Genomic DNA, 17,200 nt, shown 5'->3' on the forward strand with positions numbered 1-17,200 from the left:
CGTGGTTGGGAACGTGTATGGAAATGATATGCAGATGAGGTTATGCATAGTAAAACTAGGCGTCGTAAGCTCCATATATGGTGATTTCGGGGAGGAGATTGTGCGTACGTGCATCTCCGCCCTATCTTCCGCTGACGGATTTATAAAGTAATTTGTGTGCTAACAAATAGCAAATTAGCTTTGAAAAGTAAAAGGGTTGATGGTAACAGGTTTGACAATTTAGAGTAACAGGGATGACAGATTAGATGTCAAACTTAGTAGCACCGTTTTTAACATTTATCTGTGTCAAATGCAAACATTTTAAAAGGTCATCCCAGGTGTATTATTGATGTCTATATCATTCAGTGTGGGTGGCATATGAATATCAGTTACATTTTTAGTTAGTATTTTATGTATTATTAGTATTGTTGGTACCCGAATCTCGTAATTCAAGTATGAACTATTTAAATATATTATGTAAACTTAATTTAAAATATATTGAAATTTGTATCATGGCCATATTAAAGAATGACAAGGGTTAAAGAATGAGAGCACAAAAGAATCATTTTCACACATGAATGGGCATTTCTGAGTCCTGACTTTTTGACTTTTAATTTTATATGTAAATGACATTAATTAGGCGTTGTTTACAGTGTGGAGAGCTGAAACCATTCACAAGTTCAAGATTATTGAACTTAAACATACTGAAAGAGAGGCTTACACTTGTTTTCTGTGTGTGCGTTCATTCTAAGAATCACATGTATGCACATCTGAGAAATTATCGACTGATCAAATTTTGGACGGTTTCTGCACAACATTTTATAAATGAGGCTCTTGATCTCTTAGAAATTGAATGTTTCACTAATACAGCCATGCAAAGTGAATGCAAAACAATATAAAAAGTTAAAAACTTTACAGTATTATGTAAACAAATGTATGCTGAAGAATGTGTCCCTCGTCATCCCCGTTACTCTGGTCAGTCCTGTTGCCATTATGTCAATTCTGTTACTGTCATTAATGTCATAAATAATGTAAAAATAATATTTCAAAATGGTCTTTCATGTTTTTCAATTGTGACCATCACTCTATTTTGTTTTGGACAAGAGCCCTTCTTTTAATATCTCTCTTGTAAATATATTTATTTTTCTTAATTGACAGGTGATCAGCCTTCAAAATTAGGATGTTCGGTAACACTTTTGAATAACTCACGCTATGAAGCATTAGTAAAGCATTAGTAAATAGTCAATTCATCATTTATAAAACATTAATAGACATTAGTAAGCCATTTATAAATACAGCTATAAATGCTTTGTTCTTGATTTATAAGCATATCTATAATGAGTTTAATAATTGTATTTTCATACTTTATTAATGATTAATTTATCATTTCTAAATTATGTATTTCATTATTCACAAACCAGTTATTTAGGAGTTGTCAGTGGTTCATAAGATCATTTAGGAAGTGTGACTAAATGATTAATACAATATTTAAATGTACATTTATGCATCTTATTATTTAGACATATAGTAATAGTTACTTAGTGTGTTAATAAATGCTTTATTAACATATTCCTAGTGTCAAAACTTCCACGGTACTAACTTTAAAACATTAGAGAACAGCAGTGCAGAAGATCACTGAACCTTTAAATCTCATTTATAAAAGCTTTACAAAGCATAAATAGTCCTCACTTTAGATGAGCTCACAAAAATAGTTAACTGACAACTTCTAAATGTTTTATAATTACCTGAATTAATCATGAATTGCAGTAGGAATGTGTGTTAATAAAGCATTTATTAACATACTAAGTAACTATTACTATGTGTCTAAATAATAAGATGTATAAATGAATGTTTAAATAGTTTATTAATCATTTACTTACACTTCCTAAATGAACCACTGACAACTCCCAAATAACTGGTTTGTAAATAATGTAATACTTTATTAATAATCAATGTATCATTTCTAAATTAAGTATGAAAATACAATTATTAAACACATTATAGATATGCTTATAAACAGGGGTGCACATAACTTTTTTGGTCTGGTTCTCAAGGGAGTACCTGGAGATGTTGCTTGGTACTCACACTTTACACGACACATCCTAAAAGCTGTCCTAATCACTTTCCTCCTGACTGCTCTCCTCACTATCTTCTTTTCTCTCGTACATAGATGATGATAATGACTTTTTTTTTTTTTACTAACATTAATGACAGCAAAGGCTGCTGCCACTTTAAGAAGGAAAGCACGGACCAAATAACTGACACACATCCGGTTTCTTTCACAACACTTCACTTATGACATAACCGAGAGAATACTTGCCGAGACAGGTATTTTGACATAATTTTGTGTGTTTATGTTTCCTTTCAAACGCAAGTAAACGCGAAAGCGGAATTAATGCGGTGTTCGAGCGCTGTCTGACTCTCATCATGCATGCGTTTCGGGGGGCTGTGCGCACAGATTACAGTTCGCGAGTCACGATTTTTGCCTCTTCTTCCGCTTTTAAAGTCGTTTGAATGTGTTAATTGGCGAGACAAAACACGTCCAAATTACAAACTTTCACTCTATGATGGTAAAATATAGCAGTTAATCCGCGAATCAAATGCGTGCCGAACCGTTGGACAGGGTTTCCGCGGGGTCATAAAAAGTCATAAATTTAACAATAATAATTTAAGGCCATAAAAAGTCATAAAAACATCCGGATTTTCCATACAAGGTCATAAAAAACATTTAGCCACGTCTTAAATTGATATGCTCGACCATTAATTTGTTCTTCCATCAAAATGCGCTCGCGGCGGCAATGGCATTCATTTGTTTCGCCTGTTGTAGTTCTGTATGAGGAATCTGGGTGGTATCACACTGGTATCACAGCGTTCCAGAACTACAAGTTCCATGCGGCAGCATACAGACTTGTCGGAAGGGCGTTCACAGAAACCCGCGCGAACTCCGAACAAACTGTATCATACTGAGTCAATCCTTAGTTTAATTGAAATCATCCTGGCTATCACAATGGGAAAATGTACCTTTAACGATCTATGGCTCGAAGACTGTGCGTTTAGTAGCTGGCTCAAGCCCGTCGCTAACAATCGGTATCAAGCCTATTGCACTCTGTGTAAGAAGATGTTTGAGCTGTCTAGTTTAGGCATAAAAGCCTTGAAGTCGCATGCAAAGTCGGAAAAGCATATCGTTGCTGTAAAAGGCCTGAAGCGGGTGCAGGCGATCCGTCAGTTTTGTTCGGCTCCGTCACTAACGTTACCCGGTCCAAGTACAGCGCGGGATTCCGTTTCTGTCGCATCCAGTGCCACACACAGTGGTTTCGGATCAACCTCCACACTGAAAGCGGAGGTCCTGTGGGTGTTGAATACTGTGACCAAACACCAGTCGTACAACGGGAACGAGGATATTGCCAAACTTTTCCGAACAATGTTCCCAGACTCTGACATAGCCAAAACATTTACGTGCGGGAAAGATAAGACCTCATACATCACCCGGTTTGGCTTGGCAGATTATATTAAAAAAGACCTCATCTCCAAGGTCTCGGGGCCTTATGTTCTCATGTTTGATGAAAGCTTAAATCACACAAGCAAGAAGAAACAGCTGGACATATACGTTCGGTTCTGGAATGACGACAAGGTGCATTCCCGGTACCTGGGATCACACTTCATTGGCCATTCCACGGCCCAGGATTTGCTAAAGCACTTTAAAGTAAGTAATTAAAGTTTAATATGTAAAACAAATATGATTTCTAGTGCTGCATGTAATATTTGAAATAATTTCATCTTCAAACCTACGACTATGAATAGCCTAAAACCTGTGTTTGATCCATTTATTCAAACCAATTTGGAGAGTAGGGAAACCGTTATGTAATAATATGTTAATGCTCTCTACTCTGCTCCACTCTAGTCTCTAGCCATACTCTTTTGAGAAAATAGAAAAATATCTATATATATAACTATATATAATCTAAATCTTTTAATTTGTTTCATCAATTGCATGGCGTGGTTGTATTTTCAGAAACAGCCCACATGGATAACTTGAATAGAAACAGACATGTAGGCCTAGTCAAACATTATACTTGCTTGAACTTCAAAAGTGTGTGTGTGTGTGTATGTGCATGTGTGTGTTATCAATTAAGTGGTATATTTATTTATCCTCATCTTTTTATTTTTTCCCCTCAAGGAGTGTGTGCAGCAGCTGAATCTCAGCAGGCTGGTCTCTGTATCGATGGATGGGCCCAATGTAAATTTAAAGTTCTTTGAGCTTCTCCAATCGGACTTAAATGAAATGTATGGGGGTGCTCAGCTGGTGTCCGTGGGGAGCTGTGGGCTTCATACTCTGCATAATGCTTTCAAGGCAGGTTTCTCCATGTGGCAGGTGGAAAAGCTGTTAAGAGCAATGCACATACTCTTTAACAATGTTCCAGCGAGGAGGGAAGACTACGTGACAGTCACAAAGTCATCAGTGTTCCCGCTATCATTCTGTGGCCATCGATGGTTGGAGAACCTGCCTGTGGTAGAGAGAGCTCTGGAGGTCTGGCCTTCACTTCAGCTGTATGTGGATGCGGTGAAAAGAAAGGAGCTGCCAAACCCTGGTACAGGCTCGTATGATACAATAGAGGCCGCTCAAAAGGATCCCCTGATCTTGGCAAAGTTGCATTTTTTTGCGACCATCGCCCGTACCTTTGACCCCTTCCTGAAGAGGTACCAGACGGATGAGCCAGTAATGCCATTCCTTGCCAAAGACTTGGCTGAGTTGATCAAGGTAATTTAAAAATAACTTTTGTGCTTGTCTGGCTCCTCAGCTACTATAATTAGGTATGAGTATTATATGTATTATATACACTGTGTTTAATGGATAAAATTCTTCAACCTTTGTTAATTTTTTTCTTTGTTAAAACTGTGACATTACTGCATGAAAAATATGGATGTAGGGCACTTACATTTTTCATCTGGATTTTTCTTCTGACAGAGTATACTGAGGCGGTTTGTGAAGCGAGAAGTCCTGCAGGACATTACAAAACTACAGCTCACCAAGCTGGACTTGAGTGAGAAGAAGAACTTGCTCCTCCCACAGAAAATTGACATTGGCCTAGGTGCAGATAAAGCCCTGAAGGTATTATGGTCAATTTTGAAGTTGTAGTTTGAAGTAATTTTAGAAATTTTGGTCAGGATACAAGAAGTAGGAATCATTGTGTTGTACATTCTACTTACTTGTGTTTTTATTGTACATCCCTCTTCAGGACACTAAAATATCAGATCTCAGAGTCCTTGAATTTAGAAGGGACTGCATGCAGGGGCTGACTAATATAGTCAGAAAAGTGCAGGAGAAGAGCCCACTCAAATACGCCACTGTTAGGCAGATGGCCTGTCTGGACCCCTCTAACATGTTCAGAGACCCAGACAGGTGCAAGGAACAAATGAAATGTCTGGTGCAGACCTTTCTACAGGCAAAGCAGCTGGCAGGAGGTGTATCTGCTGGTAGGAGTAGTTCTGGAAGGGGCTTTGACCAAAGTTAGAGTACCACACTGAATTATACTAATTATATAAATGTTTATTAGACTGTGTTTACAGCATTATACTTAACTGTGCCATCTTACAGACATTTGCTACATTTATATACCTTTTCTCTTTTCCCATCAGGGGTATTTTTTAGGTGGATCTCTAGCTTTTGTCATTTCCTCTTGTAATGGTCCTGCACCTGTTCTGTGTGCAGTGGCTCATGATTTAGGATTATTTTACATGGGGTTTTCCTTGCTTAAAGTTTAGGTGCATCACCTGAGTGTTTTTAGGAAGCACATAAACCTAATTAGTGTTAACACATTTGAGAAAATAAATGTAAAAATTAGAAGGTGGCTTATAGTCTCAAAATGAAAGGTATCCTGACAACAGTAATCAACAAAACAAACTGGATGAGTGAACATGCAGGTGTTGCAGATTAACACATTTTCTGGTCATGAGTTTAAATTTGTATTTATCTGAGTTTAGTGACATAGAGTTTCTATGTCCTCTGAAATCTTAGGAAAAAACCTGAATTTAAACCATCATAACCAAATGTTATTGTAGTCTTTATAGAGGTTAAAGTGGATCAATATATCAATATAATTGTAACTAATTCCCTTTTGTAACTTTTTTTTTTTTTTTTTTAAGGGGATGTCATTCTACAACAGTTTGAGGCTCTCTTGACTCTTGAGTGTAGGAATGAAGAGTTTCTCTCCTTCCAGCCAATGGTAAAACGGCTGGACACCTTCTTGTGCGGCTGTTTAAGCCGTGCCTATCCAGTGGCTTGGGCATTTTGCCAGAAGCTGCTCCTCCTTTCTCATGGACAAGCTTCAGTTGAAAGGGGGTTCTCTGTGAACAAGGAGGTTGAGACTGACAATATGCAGGAAGAGACAATGATTGCACATAGACTTGTGTGTGATTATGTAGATTTGCACGGTGGGGTGACCAAAGTTCCCCTCACAAAGGAACTGCTGGTATCGGTGGGTGCAGCCAGGTCGAGGTACCGCATTTTCCTTGATCAGCAGCGTGCAAGGAAGGAGAGTGAAGCAGGGACACAGAAAAGAAAGCTGGCAGAGGAGTATTTGACCGACCTTAAGAGAAAGAAAACCACTGTTCAAGAGGTTTCCACCTGTCTCGCCAGAGAGGCTGACATGCTGGCAGAGGAAGCAGAGGGCAAATCGGGTTCAAAGATGGCCCAGCTCCTTTCAAAATCAAACGCCCTCAGGCGGGCAAGCAAGGAGAAATTGGCCGAGCTGAAAAAGGTTGAGGAGGAGATCACCATTAAAGGAGACGAACTGAGAAAAATGTAGACAGACACTGACTGATTGACTGACTGACTTGTTATTTTGGAAAGTAATGCCATAAAATAATTGTTAATTTACAATGTTACTTCACAATGTTACAATTAAATGTAGACACACTGACTGACTGACTTGTTATTTTGGAAAGTAATGCCATAAAATAATTAATTTACAATGTTACAATTGTTAAGTGTTCCTGTGTTCTTGATACTCAAGAAAAAGAAGGCGAAGGCTTCAGTTTCTTAAGAAATAATAGAATTACTCTTTAAATAATAAAACTTGTTACTTTCAATGAAAGTCAATAATAAAGACTTTTGAAAGGAATTTTAATGACTGAAGTTATTTATTATTTATCGTAATTTGTGTAGGTCATAAATTCAAATCATAATGGTCATAAAAAGGTCTTAAAAAGTCTTAAATTTGACTGATTAAACCCTGCAGAAACCCTGGTTGGACCTTATCCGTATGGATCACGGATTAACTGCGATCCGCTGCACACCTAATAATTAAAGAACACACATATTATGATGATTGCTATCTTACCAGAGATGGAGAAAAATCCTACTCCAATAAGTAAACGTATCCATGTGAACCGGTACTCAAAAGCGCTTCCCTCCATGTTTTCTGGTACGCATAGTTTATTTTTACCGCGCATGCGTACCTCTTATGTGCACCCCTGCTTATAAATCAAGAATAAAGCAATTATAGCTGTATTTATAAACTACTTACAAATGTCTATTAATGCTTTATAAGTGATGAAATAACTATTAACTAATGCTTAACTAATGCTTCATAGTGTGCAGTTATTATAAAGTGTTACCGAATGTTCTTGGTCATCTGAATGACAATTATAAGATTTGATTAAAAAATACCTAATTTGAAAAAAGGGACAAAAATACTGCTCATATATGTAAAAACTATTACAAAGTTCCAATTAAACCTGTAGTATATAGTGATGAGTATGTCTGTAACAGGGATGACAAAAATATCAAAACATGAGGAAGAAAAGACGTAATAAAATAAATGATATAGCCTGAGATGGCCCAATACGATTTCTTGTCATTTTAGGTTGTCTTCATTTCATATATATATATATATATATATATATATATATATATATATATATATATATATATATATATATATATATATATATATATATATAAAAAATATATATATATATATATATATATATATATATTTTTTCATTTTTGAAAAGTTGAAAGGCACTGATTTCGTGGAATGACCCATTTAGTCATAGCTAAATAGTCATAGTTTCTTCCCGGAACTAAAGTATATAGGGATTGTTTCTGGTGGGACACTCATTAGTGGTGCACTATTGGCGCGTTGTGTTCCTTTGGCAAAGAGCAGTAATGCTGGCATTTTAAACTAATATTGACTGCTTTGGTAAACTGAATTAATTATTAAAGACGTGTTTACATGTATGTTTTATTGGAATTTTTCAGGAGGTTTTGTACAGTTATTTACTGTATTTGTATATTTGACGTTTAAATGTATATGCTTCAATTAGCATTGGCTTGCGCCATATGTGTGTCGTTACAGGTCTGTTTATGGCTTGCTTTCAAGTCCATATATGTTTAATTATATAAATAATAGGGATGCACCAATATGATTTTCTGGGGCCGATACCGATATTAACAAACAATTATTGGCTGATCACGATATGTCACTTACTGTCTCATTTGAAATATTGTCATCAAAATCATTCCTTTCCATTCTATCATTTTTTTTATGTAACAGATGGTTTTTTATTGTATCTATCCAGGTTGATTATATAATTATCTGGGGCAAGTGTATACATGTCTGGTGCCCGAACTAAATTACTAATTTTTTTTTTTTTTCTCAAGGTTTTGGGACTGAGAGTCAACTTAACACTGAGCAGCCTCAATTATCACGGCTAATGTGGTCTCATAGTTAGGACCTAGTGTTACCACACTGGCGACCGATTTTTCTCTTTGTTGTTGGGTGACCACCGTTACACCGTTGGGTTGGAAAAAAAAATCATAAGCGGATAGTGGATGAACACGGAGTGAATTTTAGGTGGGAACGGGTGGGTGCGGAATAGAACCTTGCAGCGGCACAGTTCCATGCACAGATATTTTAGTTAAATTTTTTAAGACATGCATCAATTAAGGAAAAAGTGCCCTTTATAACAGCAGGAACAAGACCATGTTGCCAGGTCACATGTTTCCCAGTTGCTTTCTAAAGCATCCTTTACATCTTTCAAGGGCTTCCTGCAATTGAAAATGCAAAAAGCTATTTAGTTTTCCAGCTCAACTGATCATTGAATCATTCAGTTAGCGTCAAGTGTAGTAGTAAATTATTAAATGATTTGCAGTCTTCTGTTTTGGCCATGGCTGCATGAACATTTCCCTCTTCTATCAAGGCTTGACCCACTCTATTCTGGGGGATGAATTTTGTTGCCAGATCACTGCATTCATCTACAGTTAAACACAACAGCATATTTATTTGTAATAATGTCCAACTTAAAATCAGTTCAAGAAAATAACAAAAGATGTGGATACACTCACCGTCCACCATATTAAGACCACCTGTATATTCATGCAGTTATCTAATTAGCCAATCATATGGCAGCAGCATAATGTAAACATAACAACAACATGCAGATACAATTCAGGAGCTCCAGTCTTCACATCGACTATCAGAAACAACAAAACAATAACCACGGCATGGCTGTTGGTGCCATATTTCAGAACATGCTGATCTACTAGGATGTTTCTCACACAAAAGTCTCTGAGTTTGCACAGAATGTTACAAAAACTATTGAGTACGCAATAATAATGGGGTGGAAATGCCTAATCTGAGGCACAGAAACTGTACAGCTGAAGATTAGGAAAAAAAATAATCACCTTTTTCAGTCCATTGAGGCTGTGCTCATGAAATCTGCAGATTCTTGTTCTTGGCTGCTGTTATAGCCCATCCGCCTCAAGGTTTAATGTCTTGTGCACGCTAAGATGATTTTGATCATGAGTTGCTGAAGTAGTTTACTAGGAGTATATTTCAAAGTGTACTTAAATCTACTAAAAATGTACTAGTATTAAAATAGTAAACTGCTAGTATACTTATAAGCTCACTTGTGGTACAGATGCAGTACAAATGAGAAACATAGCTGTGAAATAGTTGTGTAGTTAAAGTTTACTACCGTTACACTTATAGTACACTTAGAAATATACTTGAATTGGGCCAATTTAGTCCCAAGTGTATTGAAATAGTACACTTACACGTTTACTACTAGTACATTGATACTGCTTGACTCTTGAGCTGTATGTATGCAGTGCATATCCTCATCTGTGTGCACACTGCATTACTGTACAGGTGACCATGATATGGACTTGAGTTTTTTGCCATTAGCACTGGTGCAATAAAGGAGTTAGAGCTGAGGTTCGCTTGGAGGAGTTGGTGCTGGTTTGCAAGAATTACAATTCCTGTTCATCAATAAGGTGAGAATTAGACCTGTTATAAACCCAAATACACTCAAAATTAAGTATATGAATTGATAAGTGTACTTAATATTTCATGGAGTTAAAGACTGAGTCACAATATATTACTTCATCTACATCACTCTGCAGCAACAACCGCTCATCTTCCTTGTAGGATTCCACTGTTTGTACAGGAAAACATTGACTTACATTCTCAAGTTGGTGTCTTTGTACTTCACAGTAGTGTTACTCAAACCACATGACCAGAAATTGTAACAATTCCATGTTCTTGAAGCTGACAATTCTAGAAAACACTGTTTCCTGACCAAAGGATTTGAAGTCTGTCTCTTTGCACAACATTGCTAACTCCATATTGGCAATACTGGAACAATGGAATGGCTCAAAGTCACCAAGTGTCAAGCTTATGTTTTTTTTCTTGCTGACCCAAGTGGTTTGACCACTTCAAAAGCGTCCTGATGCAAAATCAGTTTTAAGATTGTCACCTGCTTGCAGAAATACCTTGTTGGATTTGAAGACAAACATTACTTGAGATCCCATCAGATGATTCTGAGACTTGCCACACAACAGGATCTTTTAGAATAGCTCTTAAAGTGTCAGGCAGGGGTATGAACTGTGCATTACAGTCTCTTCTGTGTTCATTGGTGCCCAAGTTTTGTGGCTGCACATAGGTCAAGTTTGTCTGAAAATACTGCCTTCTGCTATATTCAGTTGAGAGATGAGAGCTACATGCATTCAGACTCTGAATCTGAGTATCTAACGTTCAATGTCTCTTTAATCTTGTTTTTTGTGTATTGATGATAGAACAAGATATTTTACCTGTAGTTTTGCCTCAGATTTTTCATGTAAAAAACGATTATAAAATAGCAATTCAATAGAAAATATCTACAAAAATAAAACTTACCATTTACCAAACTGGTCTCAACTATGGATTCCCATTTCCATTTCCCTTTTAAATGCTGCATAGGTGTTTTTCACAGGTATTCTGAAAATTAATGAACAGGTGTTAGCAGTTGGGAACATTGCCAGTTCATCATCATGTTCATGAAGGAAAGACAGCTCTGGCTGGGTTTGAAATCCACAAGAATTATGTGTTTCCATGGCACCATTATCAACGCCTATGAATGTACAGTGGCCATGTGGGAGCTTTCAGAAAACAAGCTGTAATTATGAGCTCTACGAGGATGTGAAAGCTTTTTACAAGCGAGAATTTCGTAACTTCAGGAATTATGAGGCCGCATGAATGCACCTTTAGCAGTTGCAGCAGGTCAATTTACGACACCATGCAACATTCAGAACATTCATGTGCATGCAGGTTATTCTTTAGGCTTTAAGCTTTGAAGCTCTGAAATGACGGTGTCCACTACAGGGAGCTTTAATTAAAAAAGAAAGTGGTGAACTATGTACAAAACACTATGTACACATCTCTAGGCAGCAATACAGAAAGGCACGAATGAATATTGGCATTACGCCATTGTGCATTTTAAAGATGACAAGTTTGCCTGTATGACCTGCAGGAACACATGTGGTGTGAACTATTACTTGAAGATGCCTCCACAGCTCTCCACAAAATCAAAGAGATTCTTACAGGGCAAGACCATTATATAAATAGGATGATCAGGAATGTTGATATATTCCATGTTTCTTGTTTTCCTGGCAAATTTCAGTGCAACTGGAAGGCCATCCTTGCAACAAACTGCCTCAGAATGGCAGCAAATCCTCCTTCCCCCAGTTTATTACTGATGTTGTAATTCAAGCAGATGTCTTCAGACAGACTATCGTGGACAGCTGCTGGTCCTCAGAAGAGGGAAGGACATCAGGGTTGCTGCTAGGAGGTTCCTGATCATTACAATCCTCTACAGTACATGTGATATGCTGTAGAGAAGTCTGAGCTTTTACTTTTTTAAATATTATTATTCAAACAAACACTGTGACACTGTCCCAGAGCGACTAGTATGCATCCGATCTAGGCTACATGTAATTGTGAGCATTCTGAAAGACTGCTTGTGTATCCGTCAGCCTCTCATTGAGCTCTATAAAACAAGTGTGTTTTACATTCATCACCATGTGCATTCCACATATAAGACAACAACCAAAAGTGTAAAATGACAAAAATAGTCACAAAAGTTTATTCCATTTTAGAAAGAACCTCTCTCAACTTTTGGTAGTGAGCAGGAGGAATTCGGCTTCACACTAGCCAACTCCTCCTTCCATAACTTGTAGACCTCGTTTCAATATCGATGTCCTCCAAACCATACTTGTGCAGTAACCGCACAGGGTCAACAGATGGATTGGGCTTGGGGAAGCTCATGAGTAACATGATCAGCACTTGAGTGAGTAAAAGGGGTAGAACAAGCATATATATATGAGCAGTAAATACAGGAAAAGTGTTTTTCATGCGCAGGTAACGCATGAAAAGAGCTGCGGCCTTCTCGATCATTCTTATCATACCGGATACAGTTTGTAAATGTTTGTAAGACTGTAGGTTGTTTTTTGGTGTGTGTGCTTGTGTTGCCGTGGTCTTGTTCATTTTGTTGGGCGTTTCATCTCTCCCACTCGGCAGCATGGCTCTGTTTGAGGTGCTGCAGTAAATTGATCGTACTGCTACCTTTATAAACTTTAAGATAAGATAGTTTGTAGGGGTCTTCCTCATCTACTTACTTTCTCTTCGTCGTCTTGATATCGATGTGTGCTCGGCAAAACCGTTTTGTGCTTGAGCACCACCAAGTCATGTTTTACTGTAACTTCAGCATCTCCAGGCATGTGAACAAAAGCGCCACTCTCATTGGTCTGCCAGTTTTTAACACGGCGTGTCAAACCAAAAAAACAACGCTTTTACGCCTGCCGTTTGTTAAGTCACGAGGCATTAAATGTCAGCGATAATCACGCATGATATCCGTCCCAGTCTGTACAGGTCTTTACACTACAGGAATCTAAACGTCTGCGAATCACTGTGCTGTTCAGACTACATGACTTGCTGTGGAGTCTTGAAGACTTTGTGGTGTTCACACTACGTAAATGATCCACAACAGGAGTTAACACACTACACGAGCTGACGACAACTGTCACCCAACGACTTTATTTGAAAATGGACACTGGGAAGAAATTTGATTAAATTTTTAAATAAATTTAAAATAACCCTTTCGCACATGACACACTGGGCCACACGGTATGACAGATGTATTGCTTTTCTCACCATGTCATCAACTGTCTGAAATTCTGATTCGCAAATATGTGCAAGTGAGTGTTTTGATAATTAAAAACCTACATCATGATCTTCATCTTAATCTATAACACGAGATGGGCGCTGCCTTGTTTGTTTGCGCCTCAGTTTAGTCCTGTCAGTCGGATTTATAGGCTACAGCACATGAATTCATCCATCTGTACCGAAATACATGTGGCCAGTGAACTGGGAAAAGATATCAAGTCAGCTCCAGATAATTAGCACGCTACATATTTGTCTGGCATCTGCGAGATGTCTGCGACGTGTCGGTGAGCCTCTTTGATGCGTCATTGAGTAGTTCACACATAAAGATTGGCAAGTGCCGATCACCTGCTGATTTTTTCCCTGATCACAGCCTGACCTGTCGGCGAGCTCGTTGATAACTTTCTCCGAGTATTGTCATGATTGCAAATGTGATGCTTACTGATCTGATTGACGTCTAATACACAAGCTGATATTAAGTGACAAAATTGTAGCCACAATAATATCTGTTTTCGCTCTATTTTGTGAAAAAAGTTCCAGACAAAGGACTGTTGCACATCTCCAAGCTGCGGTGTTTCCTGAATGAATCTGCGTTTTGAACGACTGATTAATGACTCGCACATTAAGCTTTACCGCCATCTACTGGCTGTTTTATCTTCGTATTTACATCTATTTTCATATTTACACTTTACAGACTCTTTTAAAAGTTTAGTATTTTAAGTTAATTTTTTTTTTGACAATAGTAAAACATTATTTAACAATGTGCAGCAAAAAGCAGTCTATGTAAATGCGTTTAAATAATACTTCTGATGGAGCTTCTGTGCCACTTCTGCAGTGCAAAGATGGATTTTTTTATTTCTTTTGATGGGTAACAGTCTGATTGGGTCTTATTGTTGTAATTAAATTTGTTTAACATTTAAAAACAAATTTTATATTTTAATTTAAGAAATTGATTAAATATGATGCATACATTTAACAAGATTAGAAAGAATATTAATGTCTGTTGTTGATCAGAAAGTGCTCCTAAATTTTTTTATTAGGAGCACAAGTTCTTCTAAAGAAACACGTATAAAAACTGTCAACCCTCCTGATTTTCCCTGGAATATACAATTATGATCATGAATGTTGTCAGGCTTATTTAAATAATTATTTAAATATTTAAATCGATTATTTATTATATGCTGCATTCACACCGAACGTGAATGGCGTGTCCGACGCATCTAGTTGGACGCTTGAACATGGATGTTGCTGAGAGATTGGGTTGGCTTTATTTACTCCAGAAAGCCCATCAGTGGCTTTGGTGGGCTCGCCGTGTCTAAATACTAATATATTCTCTTCTGGTTGGATAAATTAACATTTGTCTACAACATGAGGTGATCCGAGCCTATTTTAAGCATAACCTATTACCGTTATATAGGGGAGAGTGGGGTAAATGGAGCCATTTTTTGCTCAAATGGTCTTTGTGCCAAGCCAATAGAAGGCAGATATACAATGACAATATCTTTATGTATTTAAGAATGTTTCCTATCAGATGAAACTATTAGAATTTATCTCTGACATAGATTTTGAAAAATAGGGGCTCTCAAAAATGAGTGGTCATGTGTCTCAACTTGCCCCAAGTATCTTGCCAATCAATCTTACACCCACCCATATATATATATATATATATATATATATATATATATATATATATATATATATATATATATATATAATGACATAGTACAAATAAACAAATGTTTGCCATAAGTAATCTAATCTAACTGAATAAATACATTTACTTTTTTTTTTAAATCAGACTGGAATATGGAAATAATGTTTCCTGTGAGAAATATAATGGTTTACTCAGTTGTGTACCTCACAAAACCTTTGGTCACTACAAATATAGAATTAATAAAAACATAAAAATGAGAAATTAACATTAATAATAACTTTATAAAAAGAACATTTGAACTATTTACATGTGAGACAGGAATAAAAAGCTCCATGCACTGGAAGAGGGACGATGGAATAGTGAGGGACACAAATGAAAGAGCAGAAAGGAGACAAAGTCTGTTTCATTCCCTGCAGAAATTGCTGCCTCATTTAATTAAAAAAAAATCTACTCTGTAGGCTCCAATGTCTCCAAAGTAAGCAGAACAGTGCTGCTTTCATAAATTAATTTGTGAATTTGAAATTTGAAGAATTCCTTCGTCTGAGATTGCAACTTCTGCAGCACACTCAAAAGAAAACGCTCGTCCTCGGAGCAGGGAGGAGGTTGAGGCCTGGATCTCAGTGTTGCCAACAGCTTGTTCTCAAAATTAATGGGCTCCTCCTGGGGCCTTCTCCTCCTCGTTGGTGGTACTGTAAAGAAAATGGTGAAATGAGAAAGCTGAAACCTGATTTTAAGATGTTCACAGAAAAGGTTAACTGAAAACAAAACACAATTGTACCATTTTTAGTATTAAAAATCTCAAATAAGTCTGGCAGTGCAAATGAGCAATAACTCTAAACTCTATTGATCAGAAATGAATACTGTTTATTGGAAGCATGTCGGCAAATGAATAAATGCCTGTACACACCTGTGGGTACAGCAGCAGATGATGGGCCAGCATGAGCAGGAGAACAGTAGGCTCTGGCAGAGGGGACTCGGGATCTGGTGGAGGGGACCCAGGCTCACTGCATTCCAAAAAATCAGCTGGCTCTGCCATGGCAATAATACATATTTAATACGACACATTTGGTTAGAAAGATCCTTTCGTTGTTCACCTGAAATATAATAATACACAATAGTTTTCTGTGTGTAGCTACACTTGTCAACACACCTCCTGTCTCCGATAGCCTTGCTGCTGCTTCTGCCTGATCTGGGCGGTCATACCCTGCGGTCTGCTCATCCCCGTCCCTACTCTCCATATTCCTGCTTGTCTCTTTCTCCTCTCTTTCAAATATGTGTCCCTCAGACTCTTCCATCTCTTTCTGCACAGATCCTCTGAATAAACACATCATCTCGTCAGTTGGAAACTAGTAGCTTGGTTATGCCGGCCGGCTTTTGCTAGCTAGCAGGCGCTCTAGTATCAACGGCTAAAATCATGCAAAGCGTTTTACAACTTACCAGATTGTCCGATTTCCTCGCTTATCCTCTTCCAGGCAAGATCCTTTTTATTCATGTATCGATTAAAATATGATGATACATCATAGAGCTCAGGTTGGCCAGCTATTAGTTTGTCCTCCATCTTTGTTCTGGTCTCCTCCGCTGATCTTGTCATAAACATGTGACTACCAAAGCAGAGTCCCTGATTGGTTAACGCGGCATGAATATTTGCCAAAGGTCAGATTTTTTAACCTTGGGCGTCTAGGGCGTCAGACACTCGAACTCTTAATTTGCGCGTCAACGGCCGATTCGCGCCGTGCTTGATTCACGTCGCAGGACGTCTAGACGTGTATTTACATTGACTTAAATTATAACCGAACGCATCTGGGGCGTCTGATTTACATGTTAAGTAGTGCATTTTACATGATAAGTGGCCAGCTCACCGTGAACACAGATGGTCACTGTTGTGGGATGTATGCTTTGTTTAAGCTAGTGTTAAGCAGTGACACGCGACCCCAAAAAATGGGAGGCACCAACGCCGATTTACTGCGCATGTGTGGAACACTTCCATCCAGCGGACCCCATAAAGTCGTAGTCCTCGACCATGCTGTCTGCAGCTGTCTGTGTACGAGTCTGCACTGGCGTATAATCGATGTGGATTTTTTGCGCT

General features: G+C 37.8%; 3 protein-coding genes across 3 annotated transcripts in view; 2 read left to right on the forward strand and 1 right to left on the reverse strand.

The window, feature by feature from the left end:
• Positions 1-17,200, reverse strand: part of LOC137005952 (gastrula zinc finger protein XlCGF57.1-like) — a 779,808-nt gene that overhangs the window by 554,933 nt on the left and 207,675 nt on the right. The window lies entirely within an intron of this gene.
• Positions 1-17,200, forward strand: part of LOC137006201 (gastrula zinc finger protein XlCGF57.1-like) — a 703,714-nt gene that overhangs the window by 28,768 nt on the left and 657,746 nt on the right. The gene's annotated exons all lie outside the window — the stretch shown is intronic.
• Positions 1,927-5,971, forward strand: LOC137006402 (uncharacterized). The gene is made up of 4 exons (XM_067367131.1): positions 1,927-3,682; positions 4,157-4,738; positions 4,946-5,089; positions 5,217-5,971. Exons 1-4 carry the CDS (start codon positions 2,813-2,815, stop codon positions 5,490-5,492), a joined length of 1,872 nt encoding a protein of 623 aa, XP_067223232.1. The 5' UTR covers positions 1,927-2,812; the 3' UTR covers positions 5,493-5,971.

The sequence above is a fragment of the Chanodichthys erythropterus genome, chromosome 3 (assembly GCF_024489055.1).
Source record: "Chanodichthys erythropterus isolate Z2021 chromosome 3, ASM2448905v1, whole genome shotgun sequence".
NCBI lineage: Eukaryota > Metazoa > Chordata > Actinopteri > Cypriniformes > Xenocyprididae > Chanodichthys > Chanodichthys erythropterus.